This window comes from Glycine max, chromosome 3, assembly GCF_000004515.6.
Source record: "Glycine max cultivar Williams 82 chromosome 3, Glycine_max_v4.0, whole genome shotgun sequence".
NCBI classification, from domain to species: Eukaryota; Viridiplantae; Streptophyta; class Magnoliopsida; order Fabales; family Fabaceae; genus Glycine; species Glycine max.
In genome coordinates, this window is record NC_016090.4 from 36,182,087 (window position 1) to 36,203,375 (window position 21,289).

Consider the following 21,289-nt stretch of genomic DNA (forward strand, 5'->3'; position numbering starts at 1 on the left):
AGTGATTGTGTTGGAAGTAGAAAGGCCTGATGTAGATTTTGGTTGTGAAGTCGATGACCGATGTAGAAAAACATGCACCAACCGATGTAGCAAATGTTTTATGAAAGTGTAGAGGGAGGACTCCAAGACGACAACGTGTAGGAAGTCCTGCTTCATGTCTCTCATGAAAAATCCATACAAGCCTTATTTTTGCTTTCACACAGTAATCTCCCTAAAGCTTATAACACTTTCCAAAAGAACTATATACACTTTCAAATAGCAATTTCCAAAAGTATTAAAAATTAATACTTTTCAGAATTTAGTTTCTTAAAATGGAGCAAGAGGATTTTTAAATACGTTATATTAAGACCCAATTCTAACATCAGTGTAAAAAAATAGACTAACATACATATAAAAACTTCAAAATCTTATATAGCAGGTCATTTTATTGAGGCCTCAGTACAATACCTATCTAGTATCTAATGGTATACTGAATTTAGTTATAATACAGTAACAGTGTAAAATTTAAAATTTGCATAATCATTTTAAAATGCCCCCATAATTACTTGATGCAAAACGAAATCTTTTGCATAAACTCAACAATAATTTCATCCAGAGTACATTGATTAATAAACTAAAGATTCCTGATCCAACTATGCTACTACACTTGGGGCAGGTCACCCACGACTACAGTGAAGCTTGTAATTAAATCTAATGACTATACATTCAGAGCTAAAAACTATTATTACCTCCATTCTTATTTATAAAACCCAATTTTTTAAAACTTATTTATTCTTTTATATAAGACACAATCCATATTATTTCATACATTAATTATTTTTAGACTAAAAATATTCCTAATTAAATAAGAGAGGTTATATTAGTATGCATTCAGAAGAAATAGAAACATTAATAACCATGATAATTTTTGTCTTCTATGATCAGTAGGGCTTCTTTGTAGGCCCATATCTGTTACGATAACACCCTGCTTTCAACTAAAACATAAGTAAATGATCCAACAAAAAAAAGACTAATGGTCTATAGGGTGTGAATATATTCTCTAGTTCGATTTCAGCTTTTGTTATTATGTTTTCTGTATAAATTCTTAAAAGGTAAAATGACACTCATAATTATTAAATAAAAAAATCACAAACCAAACGCACCGGGGAGAAACATTTGTCTAAGCTAATCACAAACTAAATGCACCCTAGGAGTTCATTTGTAAAACCTTAAGGGGCTGATAGTTGCTAAACAATCTTCTATTATTTTAGGAGACCTTAGGGAGAAGTAATTTGCAATTTGTAGTTTTGTACATAAACCTAAAATAAAAGTAAACCCGTGTCAGATTCAATTGTATCTTGTGTAATTTATAAAGCTATAAAAGAAATGCTAAAAATACACTCGATAACCCATTATTTGTTCAACATATTAACATTAACACATTTCTTCTATCACACTCTATTATTGGTTAAAATTTATTAAATATTATAAAATTAAAAAAGATACTCGTTAAATAAAAAATAAAACCTACACAATTGAGATTTTCAATAAATTTAAGCTAATAATAACAAAAAAAATTATCAAAAGGATTATATTAGAGTATTTACCATTTGTCATGCTACAAATAACCATCAACCTATATGACCCAGCAATTTCAACGCAAGAACAAAATGAACTTACTATCATAAAGGTTGAGCTAATTTTATATATATCAGCGGTGCCTCTCCCCTAGAATTCTCAAATTGAGAGGGTTAACCAAAATGAATGTGCAGTTAACTAACTAACTACAAGGAAAATGCCAAACAGAAGAAAATAACTAATAAAAGAGGCATTTTCATTTTGAATTAGAAGTATAAAACAGTTCAGTACATCCAGAACAGAACGTTTTCCAATGGTATCTAAGTTGTTAAATGTGGTCACTATTGTTTTTCTTTTAAGGGCTGGATAGGTTCTTCAAATCCTCTTCCTTTGCATACCAGCTTGGTATTATTTTTGAAACATGGGGATAAAGATCCTTGTACGAGTTCCTAATGGTTCCTTCTGCAACTCCTGTGGCAACTGATATATCTGCACCAACACACTAGGTCAGATACAAATATGCAATAGCTCATACATGTGAATATTCTTTTAGAAACCTATTTGCAATCAAATTTAACTGCAAATTCAAAATTCACCACACAAGAAATCAGAGAGACGATTTTCATGAAGAATTAAACCAATCAAATATGTTTGTATTTCATTGCTTTCATGTTTCACCATAAGAAGTGTGGCACAGACCTTTGGGAGGTTTTTTATCATCAGAAAGCTGAGTTATGATGTATATAACTGCTGCAGCAATTGATATGGGACTCCTCCTGGCAGATAAAAGATGTCAATAGTATCTATCATAAGAAAATAATAGCATCCATCCGAAAATTTGTGAAAAAAGGAAGAAGTGGATTCATGCAAAATTAAGCTGCAATGAAATAGACTACGAAAAAAAAATTGTGTTTCTACTTTTCTCAAGCATGCTAATTCTCCCATAAGTGCAGCACAAATCTTGAGAAATTCAAAGGTTTCTCATCCATAATGACACCCTTGTACTCAAACAGCAATAGCATCAAATCTAATGCTAATCTGCACAGCCTTGAACACTTATAATTATAAAGCCCTAATCTTAAGCTGGCATCGTTGGTTCATTTTATCACAGAAACACTGACATGTTTTTACTTTTGCCCCCAGATATTTTTCTCAGAAGCATTTCTAGGTATTGAAATCATAATTAAACAATAACTGTAGACATGTATAATGTATTAGTATGAAAAAGTAAATAATATGACAGGCCAACCGTAACAGTGAACATTTATTTCATCCTCTAAATTCTAAAGAAATACAAGACAAACTAAAGTTCACCTTATATCAAATTCTTCTGATTTCTGAACAGCTTCCTGAGCCGCTTTAACAGCTTGATTAGTCATACCGAGATTAGAACAAAAACGTCTCTAATAATTGAGGAGAAAATAATGTTAGTGAAACAGAAATAAGATTAATTAGTCAGCTAACACATTGATTAAATTAGCAAGCAGTGCCACACAAGTATCCATCAAATTAAGAAAACTCACCATAAAGTCCCCAGCATGTATCGTTCCTATCTCTACAGATTGGCCCTGCTCCAAACCCAGTTGTTTCACTATGTATTCTTTCGCTCGGCCAATTTCCTTCTTTGTGGCTCCATTGGCAACAGAGCAAATTTCTATTTGAAATTCCATAGGTTCATGGAAGCTCATTTATATAGGGAAAGATAAATCAGGAAGCATCTAAATGTCAAAAAGAATCATAAGCTGTACCCTTTACAGTGCGTGGTTTGTCTTCTTGTCGACAAGCAATGTAGAGACAAGCAGCCAATAATGCATCCTGATTTCTTCCTCTACTAGACTTCTGATCTTCAACCCGTTTATATATCTCATTAGCCCGATCCTTCAAATCAATGGCAAAAGCAACATAAGAGGAGTACAAATATTAACTTTACATGAAATTTGATGTTTGAACAAAGAAAGATAAACTACAATAATTAAAAACTCTTCATCCAATTACGCTCTCAACCAATTTTTGAAAAAATGGTTGTGGTCACAATTTCGTCGCGTTTCTTGATATTGTGAGAAATTATAGACAAATGCAGTCGATGCAGCTACAGTTGCGATGGTAGCAATTTCATCGTGTTCCTTGACATTGCACACCAATGCGGCCACGTAGAAAGGATTTCTCCAACAATTTAAAATCCCAAATGATACAAACCAGTATGCAGGTTCATGAAACGTATCAAAAGTCAAGTAACAATTAAAAAAAAGTACGCAAGACAATATGCCATACCTTGATGGTTGCAACGAGTCCCAACCTGAAAATTTTCACCAGCACGTCAGCTAAATAAATGTGAATTTAAATGAAAAATTATGAAAATAAATAAGCATGGAGTGTTTTTAATTATATATGCAAATGTTTGTAGTTAGTGTTACTCCCTCCGTGTCATAACAATCACCATATCAGGAGGAAATTTATCATGTAACATTAGTCATATTTTTTATATTTCCTATAAATATTAGTAATATGAACAACAAAAAATTAAAAATAAATTAATAATAATAAGATTAATTTTACAAAATCAGTAATCTCTTTGGTGCAAAGGTACCGATCAAGCTAAAGGGAAAGTTTTATCGGACTGCAGTAAGACCGGCGATTTTGTACGGAACAGAATGTTGGGCGGTCAAGAGCCAACATGAGACTAAAGTAGGTGTAGCGGAGATGAGGATGTTGCGGTGGATGTGTGGTAAGACTCGACAGGATAAAATTAGAAACGGAACTATTAGAGAGAGGGTTGGAGTAGCGCCTATTGTAGAGAAGATGGTGGAAAATAGACTTAGGTGGTTTGGGCATTTAGAGAGAAGACCGGTAGACTCTGTAGTGAGGAGAGTAGACCAGATGGAGAAAAGGCAAACAAACCCAAAAAGACTATCAAGAAGGATCTCGAACTTAATGATTTGGATAGAAGTATGGTACTTGATAGAATATTATGGCGGAAGTTGATCATGTAGTCGACCCCACCTAATGGGATAAGGCGTTGTTGTTGTTGTTGTCATCTCTTTGGTCTATTTTATTATATTGGTAAGTCAGAAACAACATAATGACAAACAATTATAATGTTAGTATTAGGAGAAATTGGAATCCACCACTTCACCCTCCCCAAACCTTATAACTCCAATAACTGTGGAGCGTGTGTCTGACTGACCTATCCGACATGGTGGCGATAGTTTTGAAGGCGACGATGAGGCCGCGGTTCTGCCAGCGGCCGACGGAGGACGACAGGAACTCGCCGGAGCCACCGTTGGGCTTGGCGATGACGGTGGAGAGGCCGCCGTCAGTCAGTAGCGGGTTGGTGGGCCCACCGACACGGACAGGGTCGTTGTCGCCAGACTCATTGGCAAAGGTTCGCCACTCGGAGGTTTCATCAATGGAGTGAGACTCCAAAACGAGGCCGCACTCGGAGCACACCGTGTCCCCCGCAGAGTGGTCGAACACCACCTCCGTCTGCCTCTTGCAGTCGCTGCAGAAGGTTTCAGACATTTCTCTCTCGCACTCACACTCTAGGGTTTTCAGAGACTCACTGGTTCTTTCTCAGAGAGAAGGATTTGTTGTTGTTGTTGTGACATGAATAGGTAGAGGAAGGAGAGAATTGAACTCTTGTTATGTTCTAGAAATAGTTCAAATGAAAGGGGTGAGTGAATAATTAATGAAGCGGGTTGAATCGTCGTGTGTCTGGTTTAGGAAAGTCATGTGCTTTTCATGCTAACGTTTTCGATTTGGTTTGGACAACCCATTGTGTCTAGTTAGTTTTTAGTTTTTAGTTTTTGTTTCCAGTTCTTCTTGCTTTTGACTTCAAGTTACAACCCTGCATTCAAGTTATTTTTACTAATTGACACTTTTTTAATATTAAATGTGATGCAAGATTAAAAGATATTCACATTCCGATCAAAAAAATCCATATACAAATACTTTCTGCATTATTTTTTAGTACAATCAATTTAAAAGGTGTTTTTATCAATTTTCCTAATTGGTGGAGTACTTTCTACATACCGTTAAGAAAGAGAAATGTTAAATACATCTTCTTTAACACATTTTTTAGTTGATTAAAATTTATTTAAAAACTACATATTCAAAAGAGAAAACATTAAATATCTTGTAAAATCCACAAAATTTTATTATTATTTTTAATAAATTAAAAATATATATTTTAAAAAATGTGTTTCTAATATTTTCTTTCTTAACACTATATACTATTGATTGAAATTTATTAAAAATTTATAAGTCTCTCTTTTTATTTTTAAAAATCTCAATCATAATTTTATATTTTTTTAATAAATTATAACTAATAATAAAAATAGTATTGAAAAGATTATTAGAGAAAGTGTTACTAATAGTCTAATACTACTAGTGATACTTATTAGGCCTAATGGGTTTTACACAGTCCACAGATTATTTACACTCATTTTAAACAAATTTAATTTTAAAGATTTTTTTAATTAATGTATTAATAGAAAAAAATTGTTACATTTAACAAATAAATGCTAAAAAATAATATTTAAATTTAAATAAACTTAAAAATTAGGATAGTCGATCGTGACATTTTTTGGTTGAGTTGGGCGTACGTGTGTTAAGATGGGGGCGAATCAGTTAGCAAAGTTGGGCCAGAAATTTGTTTAATTTTTAGGCTTTGGTTAAACACAACTCTTATCTTTACTTGTACACCTCCTTACACTCATTACTTTTCCAACTATATCTTTTTTTATTTTTCCAGATGTTAGTGTACCCCTTTCTCTGTCCCCTTTATTCTTTCTTTCGTTCCATATTATCTCATTGTCATGATCACCGAAATAAAAACATGCAAACAAACCCATTCAAGTAAATGAGTAACACTAAAACTCCAAACCCTTATCAAGTGAGTTCAAATCAAATTGAAACAACACGTTCTAGGGCTTGGGTGCTGCACAATCCAAATGATAAATTGAGAGTAAAATTGTGCCAATTAATTTGTTTTAAGGCTAGTTTGAGTTTGATTTAGGTGATTATAAGAGATTTGGGGGGGGGGGGGGGGGGAGTGGAAGGGGGTATAAAAGTAAAGACAGAAGCTGTATTTAACAACAACCGATTTTTATTAACTTAATTTAGACATTTTATTGGGTTATTTAAGCTACTTCATTAAATTGGGGATGGAAATAAGTAACAAGGAAGGGGGTAGTATAAATCTTTCAGGGTCAAACTAATTAAATAAGGTGCAGTCAATTTTTGGAAAAGAAAATTTCAATAACTATAGAAAAAGTAACTCAAATAAATCTTGGTACCCAATAATATAGCTTGAATTGATAAGAGTTTGTTGATATTTTACAAGTATTCATTTATTAATTCACAAATTTACCAAACATGATGATGACCCACCCGTGTGCCGTGTGTGGAACCCAATCCATCAAACATCTTGCGGAAATAAACCACAGGTTTGCAAGAGCTTTATTTGTTATCAATTGCATGCGGGATTTGAAGAACATAGATGAAAGATGGCCATCAATTTTATTTTTTTCGATTGAATAATTTTAGCCATAATTTTTTAACTCGTTACCTAAATCTAAAAATAAGTCAACAGTGAAAGTATAATATTCTAAGTATATTCCTTACAAGAGAAAGAAGAGGTTTGAGCTTGTAGACAAAGGTAGACTCTATTTTGGGCTTAGACTTAAGAGAGATAAAAAAAGAAAGAAAGAAAGAAAATGATAAATGTGATGAAAAAGAATAAAAAGCTAGAAATTAAATTAAATTAAAAAAGAGATGAAAGATAAAGTAAATATATATAGGTGTAGTTAAAATTAGGAAAGTAATCAATGAATACCTAATAGCATATGGCATTTATAGAGGCAAAAAAAAATGTAAATATAATATTCTCTCCAACTTAAAATAAGATTTGTGCTCTAAGTTATTTTATACAAACAAAAAAATTAATAAATAAATAATAAAAATTTTACAAAATTAATTTTAATATTAATATTACATTAAAAAATTAAACTAACACTTATTAGAAATATTAGAAGAAAAGCCAACTAATATTACAACAAAAGACTAACATGACACTAATTTTTGGAAATGTTTTTTCTTCTAAACACGACACTTACTTTAGAACAAGAAAAGTAATTGATATAATGTAATAGAAAAAAATTAATGAACTATTTGATGGAGCTGTCTAACTTAAGTAAAATGAGATTAAAGAACTTCTTCACATTTGATTGGTTGTAAATATTCATTGCACCAATCACACGTGATAAGGTTATTTAACCTTTTTACTTGAGGTAAGTTATAAAATTTTATTGTTTGATATACATGAACTACTAGGAATGCATCCTCTTAAGTGACATTACTACCACAGAATATCCTTATCTTTCATTAAAATTTATTAATTATGAGGTAATATTTTATTATAAAATAAAAGTTTTAAAAAATTAATGGTAAGACTATATTTCTGGTGTGGCAATGGCAAGACTATGACGCTGCAGTGTCATTTTTCCCCACTATTGAAGATATGCTCCCACGAATTATTATATAAGTGACAATAAAAATTGATCCAATTAAAAAAATAGTAAACTCATATGTTAAAAGGACGCAAATTTGATTATTGTTGTTGATGTAAAAATCTTATTTGATAAATAATATATCACGTTTTTTAAACCTTAAAGTCTGTTATAAGCCTAATCAACCTCCAGAATCCAACTTATGTTTTTTTTAGGAAAGAAAACACAGACTCTTAATTTTATTATTTGGGACAATGTTGGCAATATTGGTACGGTAGGAAATATTATAATCCATAGGTTTGGTGGTCAAGTTTGCAATTTGGACTGAATAATAGTATAATAGTGATCAATTGGTAATGGCTGGCTGGATTTTTCAGCTTTTCATTTTGCCCCACCTTCTCCTTTCATCTCACAATCATAACTTGAGTTGAGCACGTTCCCGAGACATCTCAAATTTCCTCTGCTGAGAATTTCACAAGGTAATGTCTCACACTCACACCGATTTTTTGCACCCAACTTTTTGTGCTGTGTTTAGATTCTGATTATTTCTCACGCTTCCACATATGCCCCCATTGCTGTTTTCCAATTGGTTTCTCCTACCAGTACCAGGTGGTTTATTCAACCAATAGTGGATCTTCAATTTATTGGTTTCAGTGTTCTTGTATGTGTGTGTGTTTTCATTTTGATGAATTCATGGTAAGCCTAATAATATGTATTCTTTATTAATTGATAATTAAAGTTCAGATTTTTGGTGAATTTTCATACATTGGGAAGATAGTTTTAGGTAATTTTCTCATTGTTTTTAAAAGGGTGTTCACTTGTCCCTTTTCCATGAATTGCAGTTTATGAGCCACAAGTGCAAATGGGAATGAAATGAAGAATGGGGTTTAGAGTTAGTCAAGACAAGTGGTGTGGTGTCCTATGTTATGACTGCACACATGTGAAGTGAAGTAGAGACTATTCAGTCCACAGCAGCTGTTTCTAGTGTGTGTGTCATTGCATTCCTCATCCTTTTCCTCTTTTTTCACGCCTTAATTTCTTTCTCTCTTTCTCCCTCTTCCTCTCTGGAATTTGGAGCATCAGCCAGCACTCTATGGATTCTCTGATTGGTAATTGGCCATCCTACGATCCTCACAACTTCAGTCAGCTTCGACCTTCCGATCCTTCTAGTTCTTCTGTAAGTTGCTGTTGTTGTTGTCTATGAAATTGATAATCCTGGTAATAATTACTCATTCCAAGTATGCAAATGTATGCTTTGTTAGAGCATGTTTGGTTTTCTGTTGCAAAAGTATCGTTTGAGGCAAAATTAATTTTGTTAACGAACCAAGACCCTTGCTTTTGCGTTGAATTTGCATTGGAATGTGTGTCAACATTTCCAACTGAAAACCAAACATGCACTCAATTGTTGAAAAATCTGATTGTGTATGATTCTGAGTTTTTGGTTTACTACTATCTATTTGCATTGATCCCGGTTGAAAGATTAGTGAAGGAAGGGATATTAGCCTCTTTTTCTTAATTTCCCAACCCCCTTGAGGACAAAATTTGGTTGTTGTCCATAAATATAAGAACTTCTTCTACTTGCAACTTTGAATCCCACTATTCAAATTTGAGAATATTTGTTAAATTTTTAAGATGGTACATGGTAGAGTCAGACATTAGAGATGTGTAGATTAGAAAACCTGTATTTGCAATCTTTAGAATTTTATGTTTGCTTCTTTTTTGTCAAAAGGTAGAGTATTTGTTGACATTCTAACTGTTATTACTACTTGGATGGTCATAATTCACAATAGAGTAACAGCATTGTGCAATTTGTTGTGTTGAAGTCTTCACCATTGATGTTATATGCAGCATTGTCTGTGGGAACATGTCCATTTAATCTCAATAACTATACTGTTTTTCTTTCTTCGCTATTCTGCAAAGTTTCTGTAAAGGATTTTAAAGTTTGAAACTTTTCCAGCATGGGATGATTTTCTTTTTCCTTTTTTGTTTCTTGTCATTTTTTACTCTGAAAGTAGTACTGTATAACTTGGCTTTCTGTTCAATATTGTAACAACAATTATCTTCAGTGACAAAAGTGTTTTACTTTTATTTCTAATTAGTTGAAAAAACTAGAGTTATATGTAATTTGTCCTTTACAGCATATCAGTTTCCATGATAGCCTGACACAAATTTAGTTGTTTTCACAGTACCTTCTGATGAATGTAGTCGTTCTTGTCTTTACAATAGATTTTCTAATTTACTCTATTATTGCTAATCTATAAAACTACAAGCAAATACATATTGCCCATGAAATTTGAAAATGAAGGAGACCATTGGATTCATTTGATACCTTTGCTGAAGCGTACAAGTATGTTTACACCATACATACAAATTCTGGTTTTATGTTTTTTAACAATAGATAACGTGTTTCTTCTCTAGTTGATTACATTTGATAAGAAGGAAGCTCAAGTATGAGTATGACAGATTTGATCTTGGAGATAAACATACTGAATGGGTCACTGTTATTCCTTACCTTCTTGCTAACCAAGTCATGAATAAACCAAGCATATTTAAGGCCAACTTCTTTTTATGAAACTTGCTACTCATTTTGTTCTAAAATGTATTAAGGATCACCTAATGATATATTTTCATTCACACTTTGAAGATGAAATTTTTATTTTAACACAGAAAATGATGCCGGCCACTTACCATCCTACTCACAACAGGACTCTTCCAGCACCTGATCAAGGTAGTCAGGATAACTTTCTTCTACTAATGCTTTGCTCTGTATTTATTTGATTGATAATCTGTTGAAAAACTGTATTATTCCTTTGGATTATTCCCTTCATCATGTTTTTGGAGGAGTATCCAAACTGGATGCATTAAATCTATTAATTTTTTGTTTGCCACACACAAGTTTATAGTAGAGCTTCTCCAATGTATATGAACTCAAATTGGGTTCTTAACTCTCACATAGTGGGTGCCTGTTGCCACATAGGATTTAAGAACACTCACTATTTTCACTCCGAAGTTAAAACTCAACTTGAGTTCTTAACTTATTTTTTAGTCTCATCTTATCTCTCTGTTTACACATGGACCCCATTTTGACTTGGAAAGTTATTATTTTAATGGTTAAGCAACCTTTTTGTAGAAGGGTTCTTCTATAATAACTCTAGTTCATTTTCTCCAATGTTATTTTTCAAGTTGCTTAACTTTTGTTTTTTTAATTTCGGTAGACTCAATGGTGTTTTCTAATTCAAAGTTTGCTAACCTGTTGAAGTTCCAACAGTGATAAGTACTGAAGCCAAAAACATCCTCATGAGACATATTTATCAGCATTCTGAGCAGAAGGTTAGTGACTTGATGGTTAAAGAGCATGTGTTTTGGTGCAGTTAGGTATGCATATGCTTGATGCTCATAACCTTTTGTGTTTTTCAGTTGAATCCAAAAAGAGCTGCATCTGATAACCTTCTTTTACCAGAGCATGGATGCAAGCAACCTAGGGTTTCCAGCTGACACTTGCCCGTTTCCATTGACCTTTGTGATCGTGAGCAAGTTTCCAAAAGATCAGAACTTACAAGAGTGAACTTACAAGAGTTTGGTGCTTGTTTGGAACTCTGAACTATTTTGGCAGCTATATAGACTTGGGAGCGTGTGAAAATAAACCCTGTTAATGCCCATCAAAGTTTACCATGAATGAAATAATGATATGCTTTTGTTGTTTATTTTTGTGTCATGCTTGTTGTACTCTACCCACAACTGATTGTCCACAATAGTTGGGAAGAGATAAGTGCTTGATTGAGGATTTTCAAAATCTATCTATCTTTTGGACTCAGGAGCATATTCTGGGGCCATAATGTTCTCCATCTAACTACAATTATTTATATGGCGCTTTTATCAGCATTCCTAACCTTCCAAGGTTCATCATATTTCAATTCATTATTTATACAAATGACTTTCTTCTTTATAATACAAATAAAATGGCTACGAATATAGTTTGAAAATCAAGTGGCTTTCTTCTCTACAATACAAATCAATGGTTATGATTATAGTTTGATGACTTTGCTTGTTTGTTTAAGCTTATTTTAAAGAGAACATTTTTTTTTAATAAAATTAGATGTTTGATGTTTTTTTTTCTCGTTTAAACTGTTTTTTAATATAAAAAATAATTTTCTATTTTTTTTAAAGTAAATCTTATTTGTTTTAAAAAAAATGTTTTTTAGTTCAAATAAACTAATCCATTTAGAGAAGAGAGTTGATACATATCTAATTGGGTAAATAGTCACTTTTGTCCTTGAATGTATAATTTTATAATAAATACGTCCCTAAAAGATGAATTAGTCCCCGAGAGTGTAAAAAATATAACAAATATATTTAACTGTTAACTTTCATCTGTCGTCATTAATAAAATAGTCTATGTGGCACAGAGGGTCGAATTTGTCACTGAAATGATTATGATCTCTAGTTATTGGCATAAGGACATATTTGTTATATAATATTTTTTTTTACTTTTCGTCTTCTGTGACTAATTATTATAATTTGAAAAAATTTATAATGATTGCGACTAAATTTTGGAAGAGTTATCACACTGGTAAGTGTCTGTTTTCTTTATATACAATTTTTAAGCTTCATCAATGGTTGAGACATGCATAAAATATTATCAATGGAAGTGAATTTTTATTACTTTGACAAATTCTTTTTACTTTTCTTCAACTACAAAAAAATCAATCTTTTGATTGTTAACTCTTGAATAAATGCTATCAACACAAAAAAAAGAAATTTTACTCTAAAATAATAAGAAAATCATTGTTTCTGGTTAATCAAACACTATTTATTTAAATTTTTTTAATAAATTTTTTATAATAAAATATGAATGTCTATTATTATTTACAATGACATCAAATTACAAATTATAATAAAAGTTTGTTGATTTTTAAATTATTTTTTTTAAATCATACACAATTATTTTTTATTGACCGATCATTTACAAGATCACAACCTTAAAAAAATCATTCCAAAGGAGGTGAGTGTTTTTTACAAATTAAAAGTGTCAATGTAATTACAATTTTTTCTAGAGATTATTTATGGATCTAATTTAACTATAATATTTTACAATAAATATTTTTTTTACTTGAACATTTCATCAAGCATGAGAGTATAAAAAAATTATTTACGAGTTTATAAAATGAGTATTTTTTTTCTTTTAAACTCAATTTAATTTACATGTTTTTATCATTAATTTAAAGTTAATAAAGCAAATACAAAAATAATTATTATTATATTTTTTCTTATTTAAATTTTGTTTACTTTCACCTCTTTAACCTTAATTCCATGATCTGTTAACAACCAAATTAAAATTTTAAATGTACACTAACTTTTGTTTGTTATTTGATATGAGTTAAGTTAAAAAAATTAAATTACTAATTCGATCCTTTTGTTGCAATTATTATAAATTTTTTTAGATTATAATAATTAATCAGAATCTGCTATTAACATCTAGATATATTTTGTTACACTTTCTATATTTTTAAGAACTAAATTTTGTATTTTCATCTTTTAGGAACGCATTTGTTAGCGGGTTGGAAATATGAAAAGTCAAAAAAATATTATATGACAAATATACTCTTATACTGACAACTAGAGATGAACACGTTGACCATCATTTCAGTGACAAATTCGTCCTTCTGTGATAGGCTATTTTATTAACAGTGACGAAAGTTAATGGTCAGATATATTTGTCGCACTTTTTTTACTGTTGGGAACTAAATTTTGTATTTTTTATCTTTCGAGTACCCATTTGAGAGACAAAAATAATTATTATCCTATCTAATTTATTATATACCAATAAATGGTTTTCTATAGAAAATATTTTAAAATATATTAATGGTGTAGCTTGTTAATACAAGCATACTAAAAAAACATGAATGTGTGCATTAACAAATTCCTTTAAATAATTGTGTAAAACATCTCATCTTGTTTTAAAGGAGATAAACATATTCAAGATGTCATCCGTAGTAATTAAATTTGAGCTTCGACTAAAAATATTTATTAAAAATGACTAGTTAGATTTTTAAGTAGCAATTAATCATAAACAAAGATCATAGATCATAAATACCCTAGATTAATGTTTGTCATGCTATGTATACTTCACATCACACCGATCTCATCATCATGTGACTTTGAACAAGATTTTTTTTCTCATAAAGAAGCTACTTGCAGTGTCTTAAAAAGAGAGAGAAACACAAATTAATTATGCTATGATAAAAGGGAAATGCATGTTGCATTGTTGTTTCTACTTTCAACGACAAATTGTGTTGAAGTCAAAACAATGGGAGAAAGAGTAGGCGAAGGGACGCCGCCATCATCGCCTCTCGTCTTCAACATTTTGCCGCTTCGTGAGCGGTGGCATGCTATATAGTAATACTCATGCATATATATGCACACAGTTTGGTTCCGCATTATGATTTATCTTATCTTCGTTTGCTCTATTTTTCAGTAAAAAAAACTTCAGAATAATTTTGGTTCTAATCGAGGACATTTCGATTTTAAACAATGGCAATTGATTGCTTTTATTATCCCTGAGGAAAGAAATTAAAACAAAGCTCGATAGTGCATAGAAGAAATATAGGATGAGTTTGTTTAAATTTAAAATAATAAACTTTTTTATATAATTTTTTTAAACAAGTATAAGTATTTTTTTTAAGAAATAGATAAAATTTACTTCTTAAAATATATAAAGAATTATTTTTTTAAATATAAATAATTTAGATCAACACACTAAAAACATAAAATAATTACATGTTTTATTAAATAAAAACTTATTGAATTGAAATAAGTTTAAACAAACTAACTTCTAACATATTAGTATTAGTACATCATCCGTATAATGCACTGTAAAGTTCAATTAAACATAAATATATTAAGATTTATTTTTAAGATTTAATGGAGAAGATATTAATGTGAAAAATATCTAATGAAACTGAAAATGAAAATACTTATAATGAAAAAAGTAATTCATCTATAAATAAATATAAAATGTTAAGAGAAAGCAAGTATAAGAATAATAGTAGTTAAAACATAATTAATTGTTTATGCAGATATTCGACTAATCGATAGTTAAAACGACCAATTACTAACGCGATCATGGTTATTTTAAGGTGGGGATGACTTGAGGAATAAATTATTTTTCTCAATTGAGTTCCTAGTTCACTCCACCAAAGAATTTTCTAACTGTCATAAAAATAAAGTTGGCTTCGTTATACTATTTTTATGAGATTGCAGTAAAGAAAGTGTTGTAAATGGTTGAAAGTGATAAATAAATCTATAAATGCAATGCATAAAAAAATCTATAAATGCAAGATAAAAATGTTTTTTCAAAGAATGAAAAGTGAAAAATAAAAATGCTGGAAATAATAAGTTTGATTGAGTTGGTCAAAGCACTAAATTACATTGTGAAAAATCTTATTTATATAAGCTTGCACTTATTAGCCCTTATATATATATAAACTAAAAATTGAAAATTTGAAATGCAAAAAGTAATTAAAGGTACGTGGAGCATAGACAGAGACCATGATCCTCATAATTCCATGAAAACGTGGGGGAGTGGATATATATATATTAATCTCCCCATATACGAGATTAATCTTTCTTAAAATATAAAAAATATTAAAATAAATTTTATTTTTTAATCCCTCTCTTTACATAATTAACTTAAAATACTTATATTGAATAAGAGCATTTTTAGTTGTTATTCTTTAATTAAAATATTTTTACCTTCTTTTTTATGAGAACATTTTTAAATATATTTTTGAAACATTTTATCTCTTTTAATATTAATTTTATATGTTTTAATAATAATAAAATTTTTATATTTAAGAATATTACATATTTTATTTATATGAAATAAAGATTCATCTTGTTGAATGCATAGACTAAAATATTAGTTAAAGTATTAATCGTATATAATTATTTTATTTTTCTGTTATAATAACATATATGAACGGAGGTTTTTCTATGGTCAAGTCAAGCACATATTTTCCTCTAGTTGGGATTTGAACACTGCTTGATGTAGAACTATCAATAGAATTTCCTAGAGCTCAAAGAAACACGGACATTTTATTTTATTGAATAAAAGGGCTTGAACATTAATATTAGGAGAAAGGTATGACTCAATATTTTTTTTGGACCATCATATTGATATAAAATAATTCACTGAATATAATATCAAAAAAATTATTATTAAGTGATATGAATAAATAATTTAATTAATTTGATAAATCACTTAAATTTCTTTAATTAATCAATAGTTCTAAATTTTCTTGTAATATATTTTTACTTATTGTTTTTACTCGTTATTAAATAAAAATGAAACGCATTTTATATATTAAGATTTTAAATATATTTACCTTTTATTGAATACTTATTTTAAAAATATTAAAAAAATACTGAAAAGATATTAGAATAAAAAAGATATAGAAATAATTCCTAAAAGTTTAGACTTTTGATATAAGAATAAAGTTTGCGACGAAAAGAAAAGAATGGTATTATCGATCTATTATCCCGTAGTCACCGCATTTCATATATCCGGGCATCAATACCTCAATTAGCGTGTCCTTTACTTTGCTTTTGAAGTTTGAACAATTTATGAGGTTTCCCAAATTTATGGGATTTTTTTTAGCCTTTTCAAACAGAGATTTAAACTTTAATTTGTTATGGTATGTAGAATTAATCTCTTTTATTAGACCTAACTTGTGTTGATCTAGTGATTAAAGATTTCATATCAACCAGTGATATGATAAAAAAAAACAATGTATATAAGTAAAATATAACTCTTATTTTATAAGTTGTAAGATTAAATTAATCTTATAATTCACATTCTAAGAACAATCCTCAAATTCATAATTTTTTTTAAAATAATTCAATATTAAAAATATAAGGTTTTCAATAAAATAGACAATAATTATGAGGCATTTTAATCATTCAATTTATATTTTTTAGAGATTATTAAATCATTAATACTTTCAGAAATTAAATTAGCATACATATAATTTTTTTTTAAAATTATATATATATATATATATTATAAAATATAGGGTAATTAAAAGACTAAAATATCACAAATTTATAACTCTGAGAAACTATTTAATGAACATTTTGGAAATTAAATTGAATCAAATATTTTTTTTATGGAAATCAAATTTAGTGTTTATTCTTAAATTATCTATTTTTTAAATAATTAAATTTATCTGTTTACAGGTATTGTTTTGCAGGCTCTTTCTATGTTTTATTTTATTTTATGTACTAATTAATTTAATTGCCACCCTTTTAATGGCTGTTTTCTGGTCACTTTAATCGCTGTACATGTTCTACTTATGTTAGGTATAGTGAAGGAAACGTGAAGAACGGGAGAAGTTTTTAAATAAAAAAGAAAATAAATTAAATATTTAATTTTTTAAAATTATTGTTTGTCTTTCTTTTTTCTCTATAATTAAATAAGAAAAATATATTATTATCCATTTTCTTGCATCCATAGATAGCATAATCAGTTGTTTTCACATATTATTAATTACTCCATCAATTCTAAAATAATAATCATTTTAGTTGTTTTATACATTAAAAAATAGTAATTATACAAAATTAATTTTATATTATTATTAATTTATTTATAAATTTTATTATTCATCATTGATATTATAAGAGATATAAATAAAAATATAACTAATATTATATTCAAAAATTAAAATAATAATTATTTTAAGATAATTTTTTTATAGGATAATAATTATAATGGGATGAGATAAGATCCATAGATAGCACAATCAATTGTTTTGACAGAACTGAGAGTGTTTATAATATTTGATGGATGCTGGTTTTAGAAACAGTCTCCGTGTTGGCCAGTAGTTGCTATCAGCCGCGGTTGCTCCTTCTGGTGACGGCTCTAACTTTCCTATTACCATTATTTTATCTTCTTTCTTACTCTCTTTTATTATGTTTGATAGCAGTATATTTTTCTTAGCATATTTAATGTATCTTTATATTTCATCATTAACTATTAAGTGTTTATGTGTGTATTATTTTCACTGTATTCACCTTTTTCTAGGTGTACTGTGTACATTGAAAATGATAATATTAAAAAAATGAACATAGTAATGTATTCATATATAAAATATTATCATAATATATGTGACCATCGTATTTTCTTTTTATAAAAAAAAAACTATCGTATTTTCTATGATAATAGTATTTGAATTTATTTTTTTATGTATATCTACAAATTTTCTTCTTCAAATGTAATCCTTGGGGTGCTAATACCAATATATTTACCCCTTTTCTAAGATTTATTTTTTAACAAGATTCACTAGATACTTCTCATTTGAGAACATCCTTAAATATTCTCATCTTGCAAATTAGTTTAGTGATCACTAGACCATCCTCTTTGGTTGAATATAATTTTTATTTAGTATATAATATTTTGCTCAGACCAATTTTAAAAAAACACACGGCCATATATTTTATTGGATAAATGATAAATCATTGAACAGTGAAAAGATAAAAAAAATAAAACAAATGAAACCAAATGAGATTATTTTTTATAAAAGATAGTGCATGAATTAATTTTAACTTAGAGGAGAAACTCAGTTTTTTTATCTTCTTATTTTTTCTCTTATGAATATTTATAAAAAAAATTCAAAAATGGGTTAAATATATTGTATGAGTACGAATAGAGTTAGATATTATAATACCAATACACATAATTATAACTGAAAATTTTTATAATTAGTTATCTGTATCTCATTTGCTAGGTAAAATTCTTACACTCATTATAGATAATTCTTATAGTAGCCATTAAATTTCAATACAGTCGCTATCCAAACTTTCCCCTCTCAACAAAATACTTTAGAAGAACCATAACATCTCCGGACAAATTTGAAAAATGGACTAACAAAACCCGAAGACCAAAATACAACTAAAAACAATTTACACGAGGTATATGGAGCCCCACAAATCTCCCAAACAAGTTAAACTTCGTTGTTATGATCTAAACCCTTTTATCTTCTTATTTTCATTTTTTTGTATTGATTGCAAGCCATATATGTTAATGAAAAGATATATCTCAAGTCATAAAAATAAAGTAAACAATAACTAGCAGGTACTTGAAGATAATACGGGGCATGTGCTTAGTCAAGGTTGGAAAGCTTAAAAATCTAAATTAAAAAAAAAAATAGTTACTATTTTTTAATATAATCTGTGACCCTTTGAATTCACCATGGAAGCAAACCAAACTATTTGATAAGATGGAAAAAGTAATCATGTTTTGATTGACAACAAATTAACGTAGAAAATAAATTATTGATTATAAATTTGACCTACCTTCAATCTTGAACTAACAAGAGAAAAATGACATGGATATTGATTTGCTGCTCACGCCCGTAAAGGCGCGTTTAATAATGTTCCATATGCGAAACGCAAAGAAAAGAAATGATGTTCACGAAGAAAAGAATTTGAGAATCCCACTGGGCAAGAACAAGAAGGTTCGAACTATAATAAATAATATAATATACTTATGCCCTTAAACTAGGGGTGTTTAAGAAATGTACTTCGGATTGAAGTCGAATCTAACCCAACTTAAATCAAATTGGTTTTTTTATCTGAAATAATTTAAGAAAAAATAAGTGTACTATTTTATAAAATCAATTTGATTAATCGAATTCTTTCTACTAAATCAGATTAGTTAATTGAACTGTTTTCTATTTACATATTATTTTATTTAATAAAAATAGTTCAAAAAATAATTTAAAAATAAGTTCAAAACTTATTTGACTCTTAGAATTAATTTAAAATTTATTAAAAATTAATTCAGTTCAAAATTAATTTCTAAATCAATTTGATTATTTGAATATAAAATTAAATCAGTTCAATTCAGTTCGATTTTTTAATCAAACTAATTTTTACACACCCTTACCTTAAACAAATAAAATACAATATCTATGGAATATGCTCAACGTGTTTATTTTTGTCCTCTTCTTTTTCCAGGATTTTCTCTTATTATTTATTATTTAACAAGAAGAAACAAGTCCTCGAATGAAAATAAATATTTTGTTTCATCTTATTCGACGTGTGTTACTTGACGTATAATATAAGGTACGTAAAGGTTTTTTATTTATCGAGAAAAAAATTCTGTATAATAAATTTCGTTGATACTTACAAATTGGATTATTTAGTGTATCCACAATGTACGGTTGCTCGAATAGGTTATTTATTTTAATTTTGTAAGTTCTGTAATATCACAAAATTGCTTATACTGTTATTGCAAGTGTGGTGCTACGTCTTATGCCGAGGACACAACTCATATGTACTGTAAGCATACTATTTTCGAATTGTAAAAATAAATTAAAAGCCCACCCAAATTGGGGTGGAGGAAAAATAAGAATAAGAAGGAAAAGAAAAAAAAGAAAAAAAATGATGGATCATCAATTAAAATATACAATTCAACATCTAACTAAAAACATATGCTCGAATCTTAAAACATTGTTTAAGGTCATTCAGTTCAGTTTCACTTAAATTAATAACTCATTAGTATGTAAGTCATATTTTGATAGACACCAAATAAATATTTTATCTTTGTTTTTTTTTTTTAAATCACATACTTTTTTCTAAAGAAAAAGAAAGAGACTGTCCTAAAATAAAAGAAGTTTTTTTTTTCAATCTAACTGCGTAAGAGATTGAACATTCTACAGAGTTTTTTTTTTTTTTGTAATGGGACTTAATGCCCTCATTTACTTTAGAGGATTTCTTCATTCTCCCATCCTATAAGTTTTCTTGGTTTTTCCTTCTTTTTGTCTTCCATTGGCTTGATGTCCTCTCATGATTCCTTGAATTTGACCTTTTTGATTAATACATTATTGGTGTGCTGTAAACAATTGAGTGTAAGAGCCTAAGAGATGCTGCTTTAGATAAGATTCATTTTACTATGGTGGTGTCTTTGCATGTTTTTTTATTATTTTAAAGATTGAACATACCTTAAATAAGTTTGTTTTTAGTTCATATGACCAACTCATAATCTTGTTGGCTGACCAGGTTAAGGTGTTTGATAAAATTTTCTTGAAACTAAAACTTATTCATTAACTTGTGATTTATAAGTTACTTAAGTGAATTTGTAACTCTTTTATGTTTTTTTATTTATAAACTACGTATATTTTCCATAGAGTCAAAACTCTCCTTCAAATATTTAGTATAAATACATGTTA

The 21,289-nt window shown here is 29.0% G+C and overlaps 2 protein-coding genes across 7 annotated transcripts; one reads left to right on the top strand and one right to left on the bottom strand.

The window, feature by feature from the left end:
* Positions 1 to 1,796: 1,796 nt before the first annotated feature.
* On the bottom strand, positions 1,797 to 5,341 carry LOC100800061 (transcription initiation factor IIB-2). Its single transcript, XM_003521118.5, has 7 exons — positions 4,742 to 5,341; positions 3,829 to 3,853; positions 3,306 to 3,435; positions 3,081 to 3,211; positions 2,872 to 2,960; positions 2,257 to 2,333; positions 1,797 to 2,046 (listed from the first exon to the last, which is right to left on the bottom strand). The coding sequence occupies exons 1-7, from the start codon at positions 5,074 to 5,076 to the stop codon at positions 1,913 to 1,915; spliced, it is 921 nt and encodes a 306-aa protein (XP_003521166.1). The 5' UTR covers positions 5,077 to 5,341; the 3' UTR covers positions 1,797 to 1,912.
* A 2,939-nt stretch (positions 5,342 to 8,280) lies between these two features.
* Positions 8,281 to 11,913, top strand: LOC100527830 (DDB1-ASSOCIATED1-like protein). Of its 6 annotated transcripts, none has more exons than XM_006576148.4 (6): positions 8,281 to 8,542; positions 8,906 to 9,049; positions 9,147 to 9,240; positions 10,731 to 10,791; positions 11,323 to 11,393; positions 11,481 to 11,913. In XM_006576148.4, exons 3-6 carry the CDS (start codon positions 9,157 to 9,159, stop codon positions 11,556 to 11,558), a joined length of 294 nt encoding a protein of 97 aa, XP_006576211.1. In that variant the 5' UTR covers positions 8,281 to 8,542; positions 8,906 to 9,049; positions 9,147 to 9,156; the 3' UTR covers positions 11,559 to 11,913. The 6 variants fall into 6 exon arrangements, with proteins under 6 accessions (XP_006576211.1, XP_040869715.1, XP_006576210.1 ...); XM_041013781.1 differs by having other exon boundaries at positions 8,286 to 8,542; positions 11,332 to 11,393; XM_006576147.4 differs by adding an exon at positions 8,667 to 8,759 and having other exon boundaries at positions 8,289 to 8,542; positions 8,906 to 9,240.
* The last annotated feature ends 9,376 nt before the right edge of the window (positions 11,914 to 21,289 follow it).

Bases quoted from the DNA above. Each gene is read 5' to 3' on its own strand.
- LOC100800061 (XM_003521118.5), bottom strand. From the start codon at position 5,076: ATGTCTGAAACCTTCTGCAGCGACTGCAAGAGGCAGACGGAGGTGGTG. The intron at 3,854-4,741 runs GTCAGTCAGACA...GAAAATTTTCAG, and splicing joins ATCGCCACCATGTCGGATAG to GTTGGGACTCGTTGCAACCA. The intron at 2,334-2,871 runs GTGAACTTTAGT...TTTATCTGCCAG, and splicing joins TCAGAAGAATTTGATATAAG to GAGGAGTCCCATATCAATTG.
- LOC100527830 (XM_006576148.4), top strand. From the start codon at position 9,157: ATGGATTCTCTGATTGGTAATTGGCCATCCTACGATCCTCACAACTTC. The intron at 9,241-10,730 runs GTAAGTTGCTGT...ATTTTAACACAG, and splicing joins CCGATCCTTCTAGTTCTTCT to AAAATGATGCCGGCCACTTA. The intron at 11,394-11,480 runs GTTAGTGACTTG...TGTGTTTTTCAG, and splicing joins ATCAGCATTCTGAGCAGAAG to TTGAATCCAAAAAGAGCTGC.